The sequence below is a fragment of the Perissodus microlepis genome, chromosome 13 (assembly GCF_051167445.1).
Source record: "Perissodus microlepis isolate ML-2025 ecotype Zambia chromosome 13, ASM5116744v1, whole genome shotgun sequence".
In the NCBI taxonomy this organism is placed as follows: Eukaryota; Metazoa; Chordata; class Actinopteri; order Cichliformes; family Cichlidae; genus Perissodus; species Perissodus microlepis.
This window is the reverse complement of record NC_140473.1, coordinates 27,994,386-28,008,274: the sequence shown is the minus strand read 5'-3', so window position 1 is coordinate 28,008,274 and position 13,889 is coordinate 27,994,386. Positions and strand designations below refer to the sequence as shown.

The 13,889-nt window shown below is 39.4% G+C and overlaps 1 protein-coding gene across 3 annotated transcripts in view; it reads right to left on the bottom strand.

The window, feature by feature from the left end:
- The window catches only part of atrnl1a (attractin-like 1a), a 308,853-nt gene that overhangs the window by 202,378 nt on the left and 92,586 nt on the right, over nt 1–13,889 (bottom strand). For all 3 annotated transcript variants that reach the window (XM_084948292.1, XM_084948294.1, XM_084948293.1), the window contains 2 exons: nt 2,444–2,692; nt 1,893–2,030 (listed from right to left, as the gene is read on the bottom strand). In XM_084948292.1, the coding sequence (XP_084804418.1) occupies nt 1,893–2,030; nt 2,444–2,692 (387 nt within the window). The remainder of the gene's footprint in view (nt 1–1,892; nt 2,031–2,443; nt 2,693–13,889) is intronic.

Below are 13,889 nucleotides of genomic sequence, written 5' to 3'. Positions count from 1 at the left end.
TACGGGTAGATGGATTTAAGGCTGAAGGAGGATTTCCCTTATATTATCAGTGCAGTCACTGTAGTCAAAGAAGAAAAAAGACATTATGGATGATATTAGTTTGTTAAGAAATCCAGTTTAACCAGCACATATATGCCAAAGAAGAAAATAAAATGTTAAGAAAATAAAATGTAAAACATAAACACAACACTGTGGTTGGCAGGGGTCTCGAACTCCAGGCCTCGAGGGCCGGTGTCCTGCAGATTTTAGATCTCACCCTGGGTCAACACACCTGATTCAAATGATTAGTTCATTACCAGGCCTCTGGAGAACTTCAAGACATGTTGAGGAGGTAATTTAGCCATTTAAATCAGCTGTGTTGGATCAAGGACACATCTAAAACCTGCAGGACACTGGCCCTCGAGGCCTGGAGCTCGAGACCCCTGGCTTAGAGGAAGGTAAGCCCCATGTCGCTCTTTTGGGCTGTGCCAGTAGGAACACACCAGGCCTGGCCCAGGTGGTGACCAGGTAACCCTCTCTGAGGCAAGGTGATTTGTTCTCTACAGAGATTTTTTTTAAGTTACACAGAACAAAATTACTCCTAACAGCACAGCGCACGTGATCACTCAAATCCTGATAATGTGGCAAAGAGAAAAAAAAAGTAGATAGTTAACAGTTTAGGAAAAAGATTAGACAATTAAATTAAATAGGGAAAGGACATGAGGAATAAAGTGAGGAAGTAAGGAGAGAAGAAGAATGAAAAAAAAAAGAAAGTTGAATATGACATAAAACATATGGAGGAAATATTAAAGAGGTGTCAAGAAGAGAAAATGTGTGGAGCATGGAGAGAAACACAGCTGGGAAAATGTGACCAGGGGATGTTAAGGAGACCACGAGAAAAGCCAAAAAAAAAAAAAAAAAAAAAAAAAAAAAGAAAGGAAAAGACAGGATACAGAGGAAAATAAAGCCAAAAAAAGAAGAGAAACTGTATTAAAGGCTGTACTGTATGGGGGCGTAGAGAGGCGTGCATCTATCAGCGCCATGCTCCTTGCAAAAAGCCGCCAGGGACACAGACACCAGTCAACTCAGGAAATAAGAAAATGATTAAGAGCGATTTAATGTCATGCCGCCGCCAAGCCAAAACGCACATCTGTCACTGCGAGACTGATGCTCCTGCACCTCCTTCTCACTTCTCCCTCCCTCCCTCACTCACACTCTAGCAGTCACTCACTCATTCATTACACTCTCCTGTCGCTGATGGGGTTTTTTTTTTTTTTCCTATCAAGACCCATACCTTCCCAAACCAGACTCCAGAAGCCTTCAAATTACGCTTTCCTCCACTAACACACGCTTTCCTGTGGGTTCATCCCTCACGCTCTCCTGTTTCGACTGCTGGATTATGCACTACGATTATTTCCATATGAAGCATTTAAAAGAAAAAAAAAAAAAAAAAAAGTGAGGAGGAACTGCTGAGAGGCTGCTTCTAATCAAAACATACAGATCTGTGTGTTCATCTTCATTAACTCTGAAGGTTTGAAAGAAAGAAAAAAATAATAAAGGAAAAGCACACACTGCAATCCTCTTCGTACTACATACATTTCAGGTTTCATCCAGTGTCCTGCTGGTGACCACAAGCTCTAAAGGAACCAAAGCTGGGAATCATGCCTTCTAAACACTGCCCCCACCAGGTTGTTTGTGGCCATTACAATGCTGTAAACTGCTGGTTACAAGTAATATTTTTACACGTCTGAAAGCTGTTAAAATAGGGAGTGTCTGCCAAAATGTTTCAGCTGCGTTTAAATGAACTTATTTCACAGACACACACAGAACAGGATGTTTCTGCAGAGCACTGACAAGGTTTGCTGATGCTCATCAAAAATAAAGTTATTAACCTCCGTGACCTTTGCACTTACCATTACACTTCCCTCCATTGGTGGGGTCGCCATAGTAACCAGGCATGCAGCTCTGGCAGTGCGTCCCTGCTGTCAGGTTTCCACAGTGTTCGCATACGCTGCCGTTCACACACCTGCTGTGACCGTTACATTGGCATGCTGGAAGAGAACATTCATAAGAACATAAGAAAGCATGTGCAGCAGTACACATCATCTTCACTTCACCATAAGTGGTTTTAATGCAAGAACACTACAATAAATACCTGCAAAGGTTATCATTTTATTTGTGCTGAACGTCGCATTGAAAGGTTTTTCTAATATTTTGTCTGCTTCCATCATACACATTGCTCACTATCAGAATCACTTGGCAATCGCATACTTATAGATGAAGTGGGTAACTATTGCAAACGCACATTTCCTACTTCAGTTCTAGCTGCAGATAAAACACCGCAGCCAGAAGAGGCTACACTATTCATATTAAGTGGGATACTCAATTACAGGGTATGAAAGGTGAGTCCACAAAACTTAACCTTAGTGTCATCTGGTCCAGTCTGGTCTCGTGGTTCACTCACCGGGGCACTGGATAAAAGCCCAGTTGTAGCCTCTGTCTGATGAACAGAGACCCTGATCCACCACTGTGTCCCTGTCTCGCAGTCTATCCCGGTCTCTGGGCCCTGCCTTTGCGGTCACAGGCTTTAGAGGGCCTCTGTAGGAGCCCTCCATGCAAACGCCCCTACCGGTGTTACTGGGATCACCGCACCAACCACACTCCACCCTCTCCAGACACTCGGCACACGTCCTCAGACCTGAACAGTTTTGGGCTGACAGATAAGGGATGTAAAAAGAAAGAAATCAAATATAAACTTGCATACAAGCATGCAAACTTTACAGTCACGGAAAATAATTTTGCTTGTGTAGTCAGGATGACAATGCAATTCAGTCCAATTCAGTTTTATTTCTATAGCACCAAATCATAACAACAGTTACCTTAAGCTGCTTACTGCCCAAGGAAAATAAGTAACGTTACTCCATGATATTTCAGTCTCTCTGGCAAGGTTTTAAAAGGTCACAACATCAGTGTGATTTGTATCTGGATATGTTCATTTGAACATGGACATTCAACTAATGGGTCACTCAATTTACATTTGATAGTAAAATACTGACAAATTTTACTGATTATACTTTAGAGGCACAAAAACCAGTTGTCTTCCCAACATGATATTAGTTAGTGCAGCATTTCAAACTCAAAACCTTTTAAATATGTAGAACTACTATCATATACTTCAACACCAGTCTTATCTGTGTGTGAGAGAGATGTTCAACACACATTTGGTTTGAAACCTTAAAAGCTGATTTTATCCATATTCTGTCTTTTACACTTACAATTCTTCCCAACAGCTTGAATAAAAGCATAAACACCATAAAAGCCTTCTGGGATGTAATCTACACCGTCTAATATTGTTTCCATCTTTTGCTTTCACCTTTTCTTTGACCCTCAACATTTAGAAATAAATGGGCTTTTCTTTGCCACACCATTCCACATGTTCAGAGGAGCATTTGTATTCATAAAGTGGAGGTGACATTCAAAAAACACTTTACTAGTGCAAATTAAAAATGGCATTGTGTTTTTAAGGTATGGCATTTAATAGTTGTGGAAGAAAACTGAAAATCTCCATACCGAAGCCTTTTTAGTTCAGCAAACGCTGCAGAGAGCAGGCAATCGGTGACGAACATTAGATTTTTTTTCTTCTAGAGTCTCTGGCCTTCCAAAGTTAACTCCACAGCTTGTTTTTGAATCTCATTCTTGTTTTGCTCTTGTTCTCCAGTTCAGCTCATCTTCTTGTCATGATGAATTTTAGTCTACAAAGCCAGGGTGGAAGTACACACTGACAAAGAGACTTTGTGGGTATCTTGCCGTGTACACAAGAAACCAAAAGGTTGAGAGGAGGTATGCGAGGTGTTGTTTCTTATAGCCCAGTGAGATGATTCGAATGCGTAACATTTGCATTTTCACCAGAACTTCTTTCTCTTTTGAACATGAGGCATTTTCATAAGCCACAGATGTTCTAGCCGAACCTATGCGTTCCTGCTTGGAATACACTCCTTGTCCTCTGTGTGTTTGCAAGCTACGCCGTTGCATTATTCAGCTTCAGCAATGCTGATTCATTTGTTCTCTCTCCCACTTTGTAATTACCAACTTCTGCTCCCCCTATTTCAGATTTGCTCTTTATCTCCTCTCTGCCACAGTCCTATCCTTCTTTCTCCGTTTCTATTCACTAAAGCATCTCCCCATCTCGTGCTCATTCACTGCTGCTTTTTCCACCATTATACCCTCTTTTACATATTCTGTCATTTTGATTTAATTTGATTTTTTCCATTTATTCGTCTAAAACCTTTTTAGGCACAAATGAAATCACAAGCGATGGAACCGCTCTACTTTTCCTTCATCCTCTCTTTTTGTCCGCTCTCCCACTGCGCTCTTTTCCCTTTTTACTTTCACCTCCCCTTAGTTCATCTCTTTTTGCCCTTCTCTTCTTACAGCTCACTTGATCTTTCACTAAAGTCAGTAGTTCAAAGAAAGGCGGTTCAACAGAATATCCCTAATCCACCGCATGGTAGGGTTTCCGCTGACAGAAAAGCACACATTTACATACCCAAGAGCAGACTCTAATATCCAATAAATATACCAGGCCTGTTTACCATTTAAAAATATCAGTCCATTGCATTTATGTTGGCAGATTTTGGTACCGACTCCAATTCTCTTCTGCCAGATCTTTTTATTTATTCATTTTTCATGAAAAGAGAATTTAATAGATTTAATAGATCCAATCTGTTCTCATTCTGTGACAGCTGTTGTTTGTCCCCCCAGGTCAGGTCAGACTCTCAGTGCAGGGCCACAATTTTTGCTTCAGTCTCAGTAATGCTCAATACATAGTCCCCGGACAATGACACATTTTTTATTAATATACTTGAACCAATCTGACATTACTCTTTGCTCCATCCATCCATCCATCTTCTTCCGCTTATCCGGGCCCGGGTCGTGGGGGCAGCAGCGAAGCCCAGATCTCCCTCTCCCCGGCCACTTCCTCCAGCTTGTCCGGGGTAACACTGAGCCATTCCCAGGCCATCCAAGAGATGTCATCTCTCCAGTGTGTCCTCGGCCTACTCCTGGTTCTTCTCCCAGTAGGCACGTCAGTATAAGATTCCAGATCCAAGCAGACTCCCTAGGATATCTCCCAAGATGGTTTGGGCATCTGAATAGGATGCCTATTACTCAGATGTCCAAACGACTGGCTCCTTTTGATGTGGAGGAGCGGCTCTACTCTGAGCCCCTCTCAAATAACCGAATTATTTGGTTTAACTCTAAGGGCAATGCCAGCCACCCTTTGGAGAAACCTCATTCCCCCCCCCCCCCCTTATATCAGTGATCTCATTCTTTATACCTTTATATAGTAATGATATGTCATTACTATATATCATCACTACATATCGGTCTTTACCAAGTAATGAATGCTACACAATCTAGTATTGAGATACATGAACAAAACCTTTCCTTAAAAATGTCAAAAAATGTTACGATTTTGGCTCTCGATTTCCTGAACCACACTGAGAAGGAAGCAACACTATTTATCTGTCAGTGTAAGTCACAGCTGAGCTTGTGCCTTTCTCCTCTTCAATTTATATCCAATACAAACCAGTTCTGGACCATAAGACAGAAAAAATGTTTACTCAACAACCAATTAAATTTCCCCCAGCTTTTTTTTTTTTCCTCCAAAAAGTGAATTGTTTAGTTTTGTGTCTGCAGATACTTGTTTCAATGATTTGCATGGTTTGAAAGTTACAGGATTCAGACTTGAACTTCAACTTTGTAAAGCTTGAGATGTAATTTTAGTGCAAGGCAATTTCTTCATGACTAAAGGCTGTTTTCAGCAAGATATTAATCTAAGATTTGACTGAAATTTTGAACTGCAATTCATTTGCAAAATGTGTCAAAATTAGTGAGAGAAAATGCACCAAATATTTCAGGCATCAGTCTGAACGCCACAAATGTGATAAAACGGGCTCAATGGGCACTAAATGGCACAAGTAAGAGCAATTAATTCAAAAGTGAGAGAATGTAGAAGAAAACAAATACTAGCATGGACAGAAGATACTGAGATCCTTAGATGTTCACTTACATAACAGTAGTTTGCATGGATAATTTAATTTACCTGCTATGTTCTCATTGCCTGAGCCTTTTCTATTTTTAATAGCATTTCCAATTATCTGGCTTCATCTGTGTTCCACATGGAAAGAATTTAAAGAGGTTATTGCCTCCTGAAGTCTTGGGATTCAGAGCAGATGAAGATGAGAGAGAGGAAAAATAGAGTGCCTACAGGTTTACAAGGCCTTAGTTTTACTTAACAGCACCATAGATGTAGCTGTACTATGTGCCATTGCATGACATTAGCTCCAGGCTATTTCTAGAGAAAATATTCTCTTGGATGGTGCCTTCATGAGAGTGGGAAAAAGAAAAAAAAAAAAAAGAAAACAACAACAGCAACAGCAACATGAGATCTAATCATGATTCACTGATGAAACTGTTGACCACTGGCTATTTTTTTCCTTTTTTCCTTCTTGAATATTGTTAAGATTAAAATAAGAAAATAATAACTTACATACTGGCTTAAAATACTTTCTCTAATATCTTGCAAAAGAGCTTTGTTTTCTCTCACTTAACCAATCTCAACGAGTAAATAATGATGGACAATGGTGATTTAATTTTAATGTATTGCACTTCATAGTTATTAAAATATGAATTATGGCTGGTAAATGCAATACAAAGATGCTGTTACAGTCACGATTGAACAAATCATTTAAAATGGTTATTGTGCTTTTCTGTATTTTTTCTCACTTACAGTACATATACACAATGGTGGATTTTCATAATAAAATGGACTTTCACATAACAAGGTCAGCATATTATGTAAAAGTAATCACTGATCCACAAGCTCAGGGTCAAATGCTCAGTTCACATTTTTCCTCTATTCTTGGATCTGTACAACCTGCTATAGAGGTGTAGGGATGGGAAATGATACGATTTTAGAGATTCTGATTCCATTATCAATATCACTTATCAATTCTCTTATTAATTCTCATTGGGTTTTCATTAGCTCTGCTTCGAGATTCAACACCATCACCAAGCAGCATATTAAAGACATTACCTTCCTGTAGATTAATTGCATGCTGTGTGGTCAAATGTTTGTGTATCTTGGAAGTATTTCCCTTCTTTGTTGTGATCAGTTTTTTTCAAAAACAAAATAATGCTTTACACATATTACAAAGAATACTTTTCTTAAATTTAAAAGTAATTACTCCCAGGAAAAAAGCATTTTTTATAACACTTCTAACTTTATTTTTGCATTTCTCCATAAAATGATGTGAGACTGAAGAAATCACTTGGATGAGTGATGGAACGTTTCCCACACTGAAAACGTTACGTCCAGATGAACAGAACTAACTTTTTGGGATTTCCAGACCTGGATGAGTTCAGGGTCTGACTGCTGGACTGGGGTCAGGATTCACTCAGTTTAACTCTGAGCTTTTGGCTAATTTATTGTTAGAATAAACTAGCAAAGAGCCAAAATTGTGTTAGCAGCATAATATTGTTGTTTCTGTCCTGGAGTTTGCACTTGAAAAGTAATGAAAAGTAATGCCCATATCCACACTGCAGACTGTACCACTACTTTCCTTCTCCAGCACATCAAATGAAAGCAGCAGGTTGTAGCCTATGAGTTCCCTACAGGTTTCTGGCTTTGGTCTTCAACCCGTCGATAGCCAGCTTCACAAACTACATTCAGAACACTTTGAATTTTGAGGGGAAGGTCAGGAACGTCATTATGGAAGCAGATTAAACAACGCTCTGTTATAAGAATGTTATATCATAAGAGACTTCAATTGTTTTCCAGTTACCGAAGCTATGGAGGTAGTTGTAATATTTTACAGGATGAACCCAAGCTTTATTATCAACCAAGCATGTCTGCTCTTTAAACAGTATCTTAACACACATATTTTAGCTATAAGAGCCAATACTGCAGGCAGAAACATGGGTATCCTATAGGTTGCCCAGTTTCGCCTATTACGGCCAACTTGTATATGGAGGAAGTAGAAAAGAGGGCTCTGTTATCCTATCCTGGAACATCCCAGAGCCGTTGGTTCAGGTATGTGGATGAGACCTGGCCAAAAATCTAATCTCAGGACCTACCTCAATTCACAGATGCCATTAACTCGCTGGACAAATACATCAAATTCAACAGGGAGGATATGAAAAATGACAGGCTAGCATTCTGTGAAATTGCCATAAGTAGTGGGGGACGTGAAAGTCAATGTGTACCGTAAACTAGCACATACGGGTCAATATTTAAGGTTTGACTCTCATCATCTACTGGAGCACAAACTGGGTGTCATCACTGTCCTCAAAGACCCAGTGGCAGGCGAAGCAGAGCTACATCACATCAAAAAGAGCCTGAGTAAATGTGGTTATCCCAGGGTTACATTTGTCAAAGCTGGGAAGATGCCTAAAGAATTCTCCCGGTGATCCAAGAGAGAAGGACAACTGCTTCCTAAAGGAAAATCAGTGGTGATCTCTTATGTGTCAGGAGTGTAAGAATAGCTGAGGTGCATTTTTTTTTTTTGAAAACAAGATATCTCTCTGATTTTCAAACCCCAAGATATGCTACACAAAAAACAATCAAACCAAGGATCGAGTCCCTCGGCACAAACACAAACACAGAGTTACCTTATCAAACCAGGATTTTGTAGGCTTTTTACGTTTACAGGCTAGGAGCCAGACCTTCAATGAAGAGCATGTGCACATCCTGGACTGGGAGGAATGCCGATTTGAATGGGGAGTCAAGGTAACAACTATCAGCAAGACATGAACAAGAGTATATGCTAAAGTGCTGGAATTGCGGCAATTTTTCAACTCTCTGTGAATGACACCGATGGTTGTTGATCATTGGCCATGATAATTATTAACAAACATGAAACTGAGCTTGTGGTTCATTGTTATGTAATGGTGCTAGTCAGTCGTTATGTAGCTACATTTATAAGGTTGGGGAAAACTGCACTCAGGTGAGACTAAAGTCATCATAATTTCTCCAACTGATAACACAGCGACCAGATGAAGAGAATCAACTTTCTGGGTCAAAGAGAGGCGTGGCACAGAAGCCCCTCATACATGCTGTTCAACTTTGCTTCAGAGCAAATCCAAAATAGTTCATTTCCAGGTGGCAGATGAAGGGTGATGCTGGACCAAGGCCCAATATAAGATAAATAATTCTTATTCTGAAATATGAATCATGCACAACTGATGTTATACTGTACAATAACAAAAATATGGATCTGGGGATGAGACAATTATCCCTTTTGCATAGGCAGGTAAAATGATGTATATTATATTAATTACTCCTGTAAAATATATAAAGTAACCAGATTAACAAAATTTGTATTTTGCACTGGTCAAAGTTGGGGAAGACAAGATCTACTGGATTTCCGTCTAGAAGAGACATAAATGCAGTAACTGGGTCATATCCAAGAGGACATGTGTTTGCATCTCACACAACATCAGTCGCTAAAAACTTTTTCAAGTTCCTATCATCACTTGGAGACTGAGGGCCTTTAAAGTTGTGTCAACAACAAACATTAAGCACTGCATTTCCTCAACGATGGCAGCTTTAAATGGCTAGAAATGAAATAACACCCACCACATACTTCATGCAATGTGTAGAAAAAAAAGTAAATTTCTGCTCTGTGTTCTTTCTCATCAGCTTCCTTACTGAAATCAGGATTAGTCATCATCAGTGACAGAAATCACCCAGAGGATACCTAAAAACAACAGATGACATCTATGGTGTTGCAAAGAAAGGACTGTTTGTTCTGAAGGGGGAATTTTCACCTTATCAAAAATCTTCAGTGCCACATTCTGTTCATCACATTGGGTCTGATATCTGGTGTCCCTGGATAGCGCAGATCGTCTGGCTCCATCTCGTGTAATCTATTTGCTCCTACGGTGCTTGACAGTTAGCATCACTGAAGCCAGTAGAATACAGATCTGTAAGCCTCCATGCATAATACATCAAGTCTAGAACCCATAGGCTGTCTTCCCCCTTCACTTTTCTCCAAGCACATGAAACCCCCAAACGCCACACAGAAACCATGTGGGATAAACACGAAACACACACACACACACACAGAATTCACATAATGATTTCCTCACAGAAAATAAGGCTATTTTTCAATATCAGCTCAAACAATATAACTAATATCTGGTTTATGTCTGTATGTGGACAACAAGGTAGTAAGTGAGCAAAAAGATAACATCAAATCATGTACACTAATGTAACCAGTTGTGCTCAAATTGCTGCAGTTCTGCAGCAGAGGACTGAGGTTTTCATCTCTGTGGACTTTGAGCCTTTGAACTGTAGCGATTTGTTACATTCAACTGAATTACACCTTGCTCCACATAAAGGTATGGTAGTAAATATCCATCCATCCACTCTCTTCTGCTTACCAGAAGTCGGGTATTCCAGATCCCCTTTCTCCCAGTCACACTTTTCAGTTCCTCCTGGGAATCCCAAGGCACTCTCAGGCCAGAGGAGACACATTATCTCAGTAACAGGTTCCTAGTGTACTACAGCTTTCCACCCAGTTAGGTGTGCCTGTAAAACCTCCAACGGAAGGAACCCTAGCCAGAATTTCCTCAACTGGCTCCTTTTGAAATTTCTCATTGCTTATTTTATAATCATGAGAAAATTAGCCCTAATAAAACAATGGCTATAAAGTGGGGAACGCCACCTTTGCAAATGTTGGCTTTTCGTTGCTTAGCAAACCACAGGAAGCCACTTTTTATACACAAGAAAACAAAAACTAACTTGTTTCAATTATAAATGATAATCATAAAGAACAAGACAAACAAAATAATTAAATGGGACCTTTTGGAAGTGCTGCTAAAGAATTTAAAATAGAAAGGCACATTTTCCAATAGGTAATGACCATAACTTGCTGAAGAGACTGGAGGAATACCGTAGGGTATTTACCTTACAGTACAAAGCACCTTGAAGACACTGTTGTTGTGTTTTGGAGCTATATAAATAAACCTGAATTGAACTGAAAGCCTGTATTTTTTTTTTTTTCCTAACCCTTAAGAGACCCTTCAGCAGGGTCCAAATCTGCAACAATTTTTCAACCAAACCAAGAACAGGATAGCACTTTTGTTGCCATCTGTAGCCACAGCCACTTGCTGAAATGAAGGATAATGGAACAAGCAGATTAACTGTGGAAACTCTCCACAGTGAAAGAAAAGGTCTCTTTGTCAAAGGTGGCAAAGAAAAGCTAAAATTGACAGCAATAGAAACTGAAAGGCAAACACAAGTGCATGTATGTTTAGGGAGAGGGAGCCCTGGGTCTCTGGGAAAGAAACAGCCTGTGAAACAGAAGGTGAAAGTGTTGGAGGGGCTCATCATTGCTGCTTTTCTTATTAAACGATTCCACTGTAAATATAGTTGTCTAAAAGACTGTTTTCCCAATCAGCTAACAAGTATAATTGTTAGCTGATTGGGAAAGGAAGGTCTCTTATTTGTAAGGTAACGGAGTCTTAATGGTGACTTATTGCTACTTCAACAAAAGAACCTGTGTATTTCCTACACCACTGCTGATTTCAAACCACATGTTAACAGCATGTATTTTTCCTTATTTGCCATAATAAACTATAATGCCATATAACCCCAAGCATAGACATCAACAGCATATCCATTAATCATCTTAAGTGTAATAAAAATTGTCACCAAAGTTAACACCAACTGAAGACAAGCTAACAAAGTATTTTTCGCTGCCAGTGCTTTTTTACTGGCAATATACATAAGAGTCCAAGGACTATTATCAAACATTGTCGGTGCTGCTGTTAGACTTCACATGATTTCATCACCATTTTCTTAAGTAACGTCCTCCATCTCCTCTGTATTGTTGACTAGCGTGAAACCCCCTCCAGAGAGCTTAACAGTGAATCCCAACATCCCAAGTTCACCCCCCACGACACCATGTTGATGTTGCTTTTGTTGCCCATATGGTGTTCTGCTGCCTTATCCAGATCCAGTGGCCTGCAGTGTCTGCTGCTGACAGATCTTTGATTGTTGATGATGTAAGTGATGATGATTGTTAGCCCTGTACTGCACCCCAGCGTGTTTCAACTTAACTGTAGATGTTGCAACACAGGCGCTGCAGTCAATCTCTGTGGGTTCTCCACTTTCACAGTTGACAGTTGAACGTCAGCTGCCACATTCAAGTATGAGTCAAGTTTGCTCTTGGAGAACTTCTCAACAGAGCCTTCCCATGGCATTGTTAGGTCTACGATATACACCATTTCATAACACAAAGTCATTGCTGTAGACTGGAAATTAAAACCAGTTTACCCACAAAAGAGCTTCCAAAACTTCCAACTCTGACATCTGGAAATTAATTATTTCAGTATGTTTGGCTGAAGAGTGTGTAGACAGCCTCTGGCTTACATGAAATATGGGAATGATAGAGAAAGCCTGCAGCCAAATCAGTCTGAGACAGAAATAACCCAGTTCAAATTGGATCATCAGACAAGCAATAGAATGTTTTTATTTTTTTTGGGGGGGGGAGAGGGGGAAGTTTCCAACGCCACGGCCATGAACTCTTCAGCTGTTTACGGCAGGTCATTGTGCCATAAAGACCACAGTTGTGTATGTACCAATTTACCAATGTACTAATTTAGCTCATTCACAGCAAATGTGTGCATATGTGACTGCTATGAATTCTGATCAAATCATATATAAAGCATTTCTTAATAAATAACTGTTTTCGACCTACAATATAGGTCACAAAGAGCATTTGTTAACTAATTATTTTTCCACAACGTCTATGCTCTATAGAAGTAGAAGCAGCAGCGAGCGAGAGTCTACCAGAGAACATAGAACTATGCTCTACCAGCCTAGAAAAATGATAAAAATAAATGCTGCTATTTTCTACATGTTTCAACATTTTAATCTTATTATTTTATATTGAAGCTCAAGCCACCAAGGGTGAACTTGGTTTTTAAAACAGGACTGTAAGACCAAACACAGTGAAATTCTAACTTCTTAAGGACAAAACTACTGTAATGAAAAACTGAATACATACATATCCACGCCAAAAACTGGGACAGAGCTTTAGCTGAAAACAAGTCAACAAGGAAGTGAAAGGAAGGGGGGGGGGGAACAATCACACTGCAGGACCCAAATTTGGCCTTTTTATTACAACAAAAAAAACTGTTTCAGGTACAGGTGGTGCACATTTTTAATGTTTTTGTTTGTTGACGTGGTATCACTTAGTTTGGGGTCAAGTCAGAGTTGAAATCAGTAAATATAAGTCTCACGTAAGTCTCAAGGAAAAACCGATTACAAGTTAGAGAATGAAAGAGTAGGTGGACAACCATGAACCTTGAATAAATTTGATTTAAAAAAGTAAATGGTGTTGTATTTTATCACTATAAAGCAATCGCTTATGATTAATGAAACACCTTGGCTGCCAATGTCATGCTATACATGTTAGTAATTTTCACTAACCATCTAGTAACATACATTAGCAATAAACAGGTAAATCCTTAAACATTGAGACATTTGTTTATCGTTACTTAATGCTAATTAATTTATAAATTAACTGATATTAAATAATGTTAGCTGAAGTGCCTTTATTGTGGACTGAGATGCATTATCGGGGGAATTTGAAAAATAAAATATGTCATATTTTACAATAAGTAAACTAAGCTGTGCTTTCAGCAACAAAGGTAAAAAAAAAAAAAAAAACATAGCAAAACAAAAGCCTCCTACATACCTTCTGTCACCAAATGGAGAGATGAATAATAAAAGAGAAGATGGGGGACGTGCCATTATGTAAGCACTGAACGTAAGACGAAAGACAGGAAGACATCCTTGGCTTGCTAACAGTAGGCTGGAGAGCTGTCTGCACTTAGAGTAC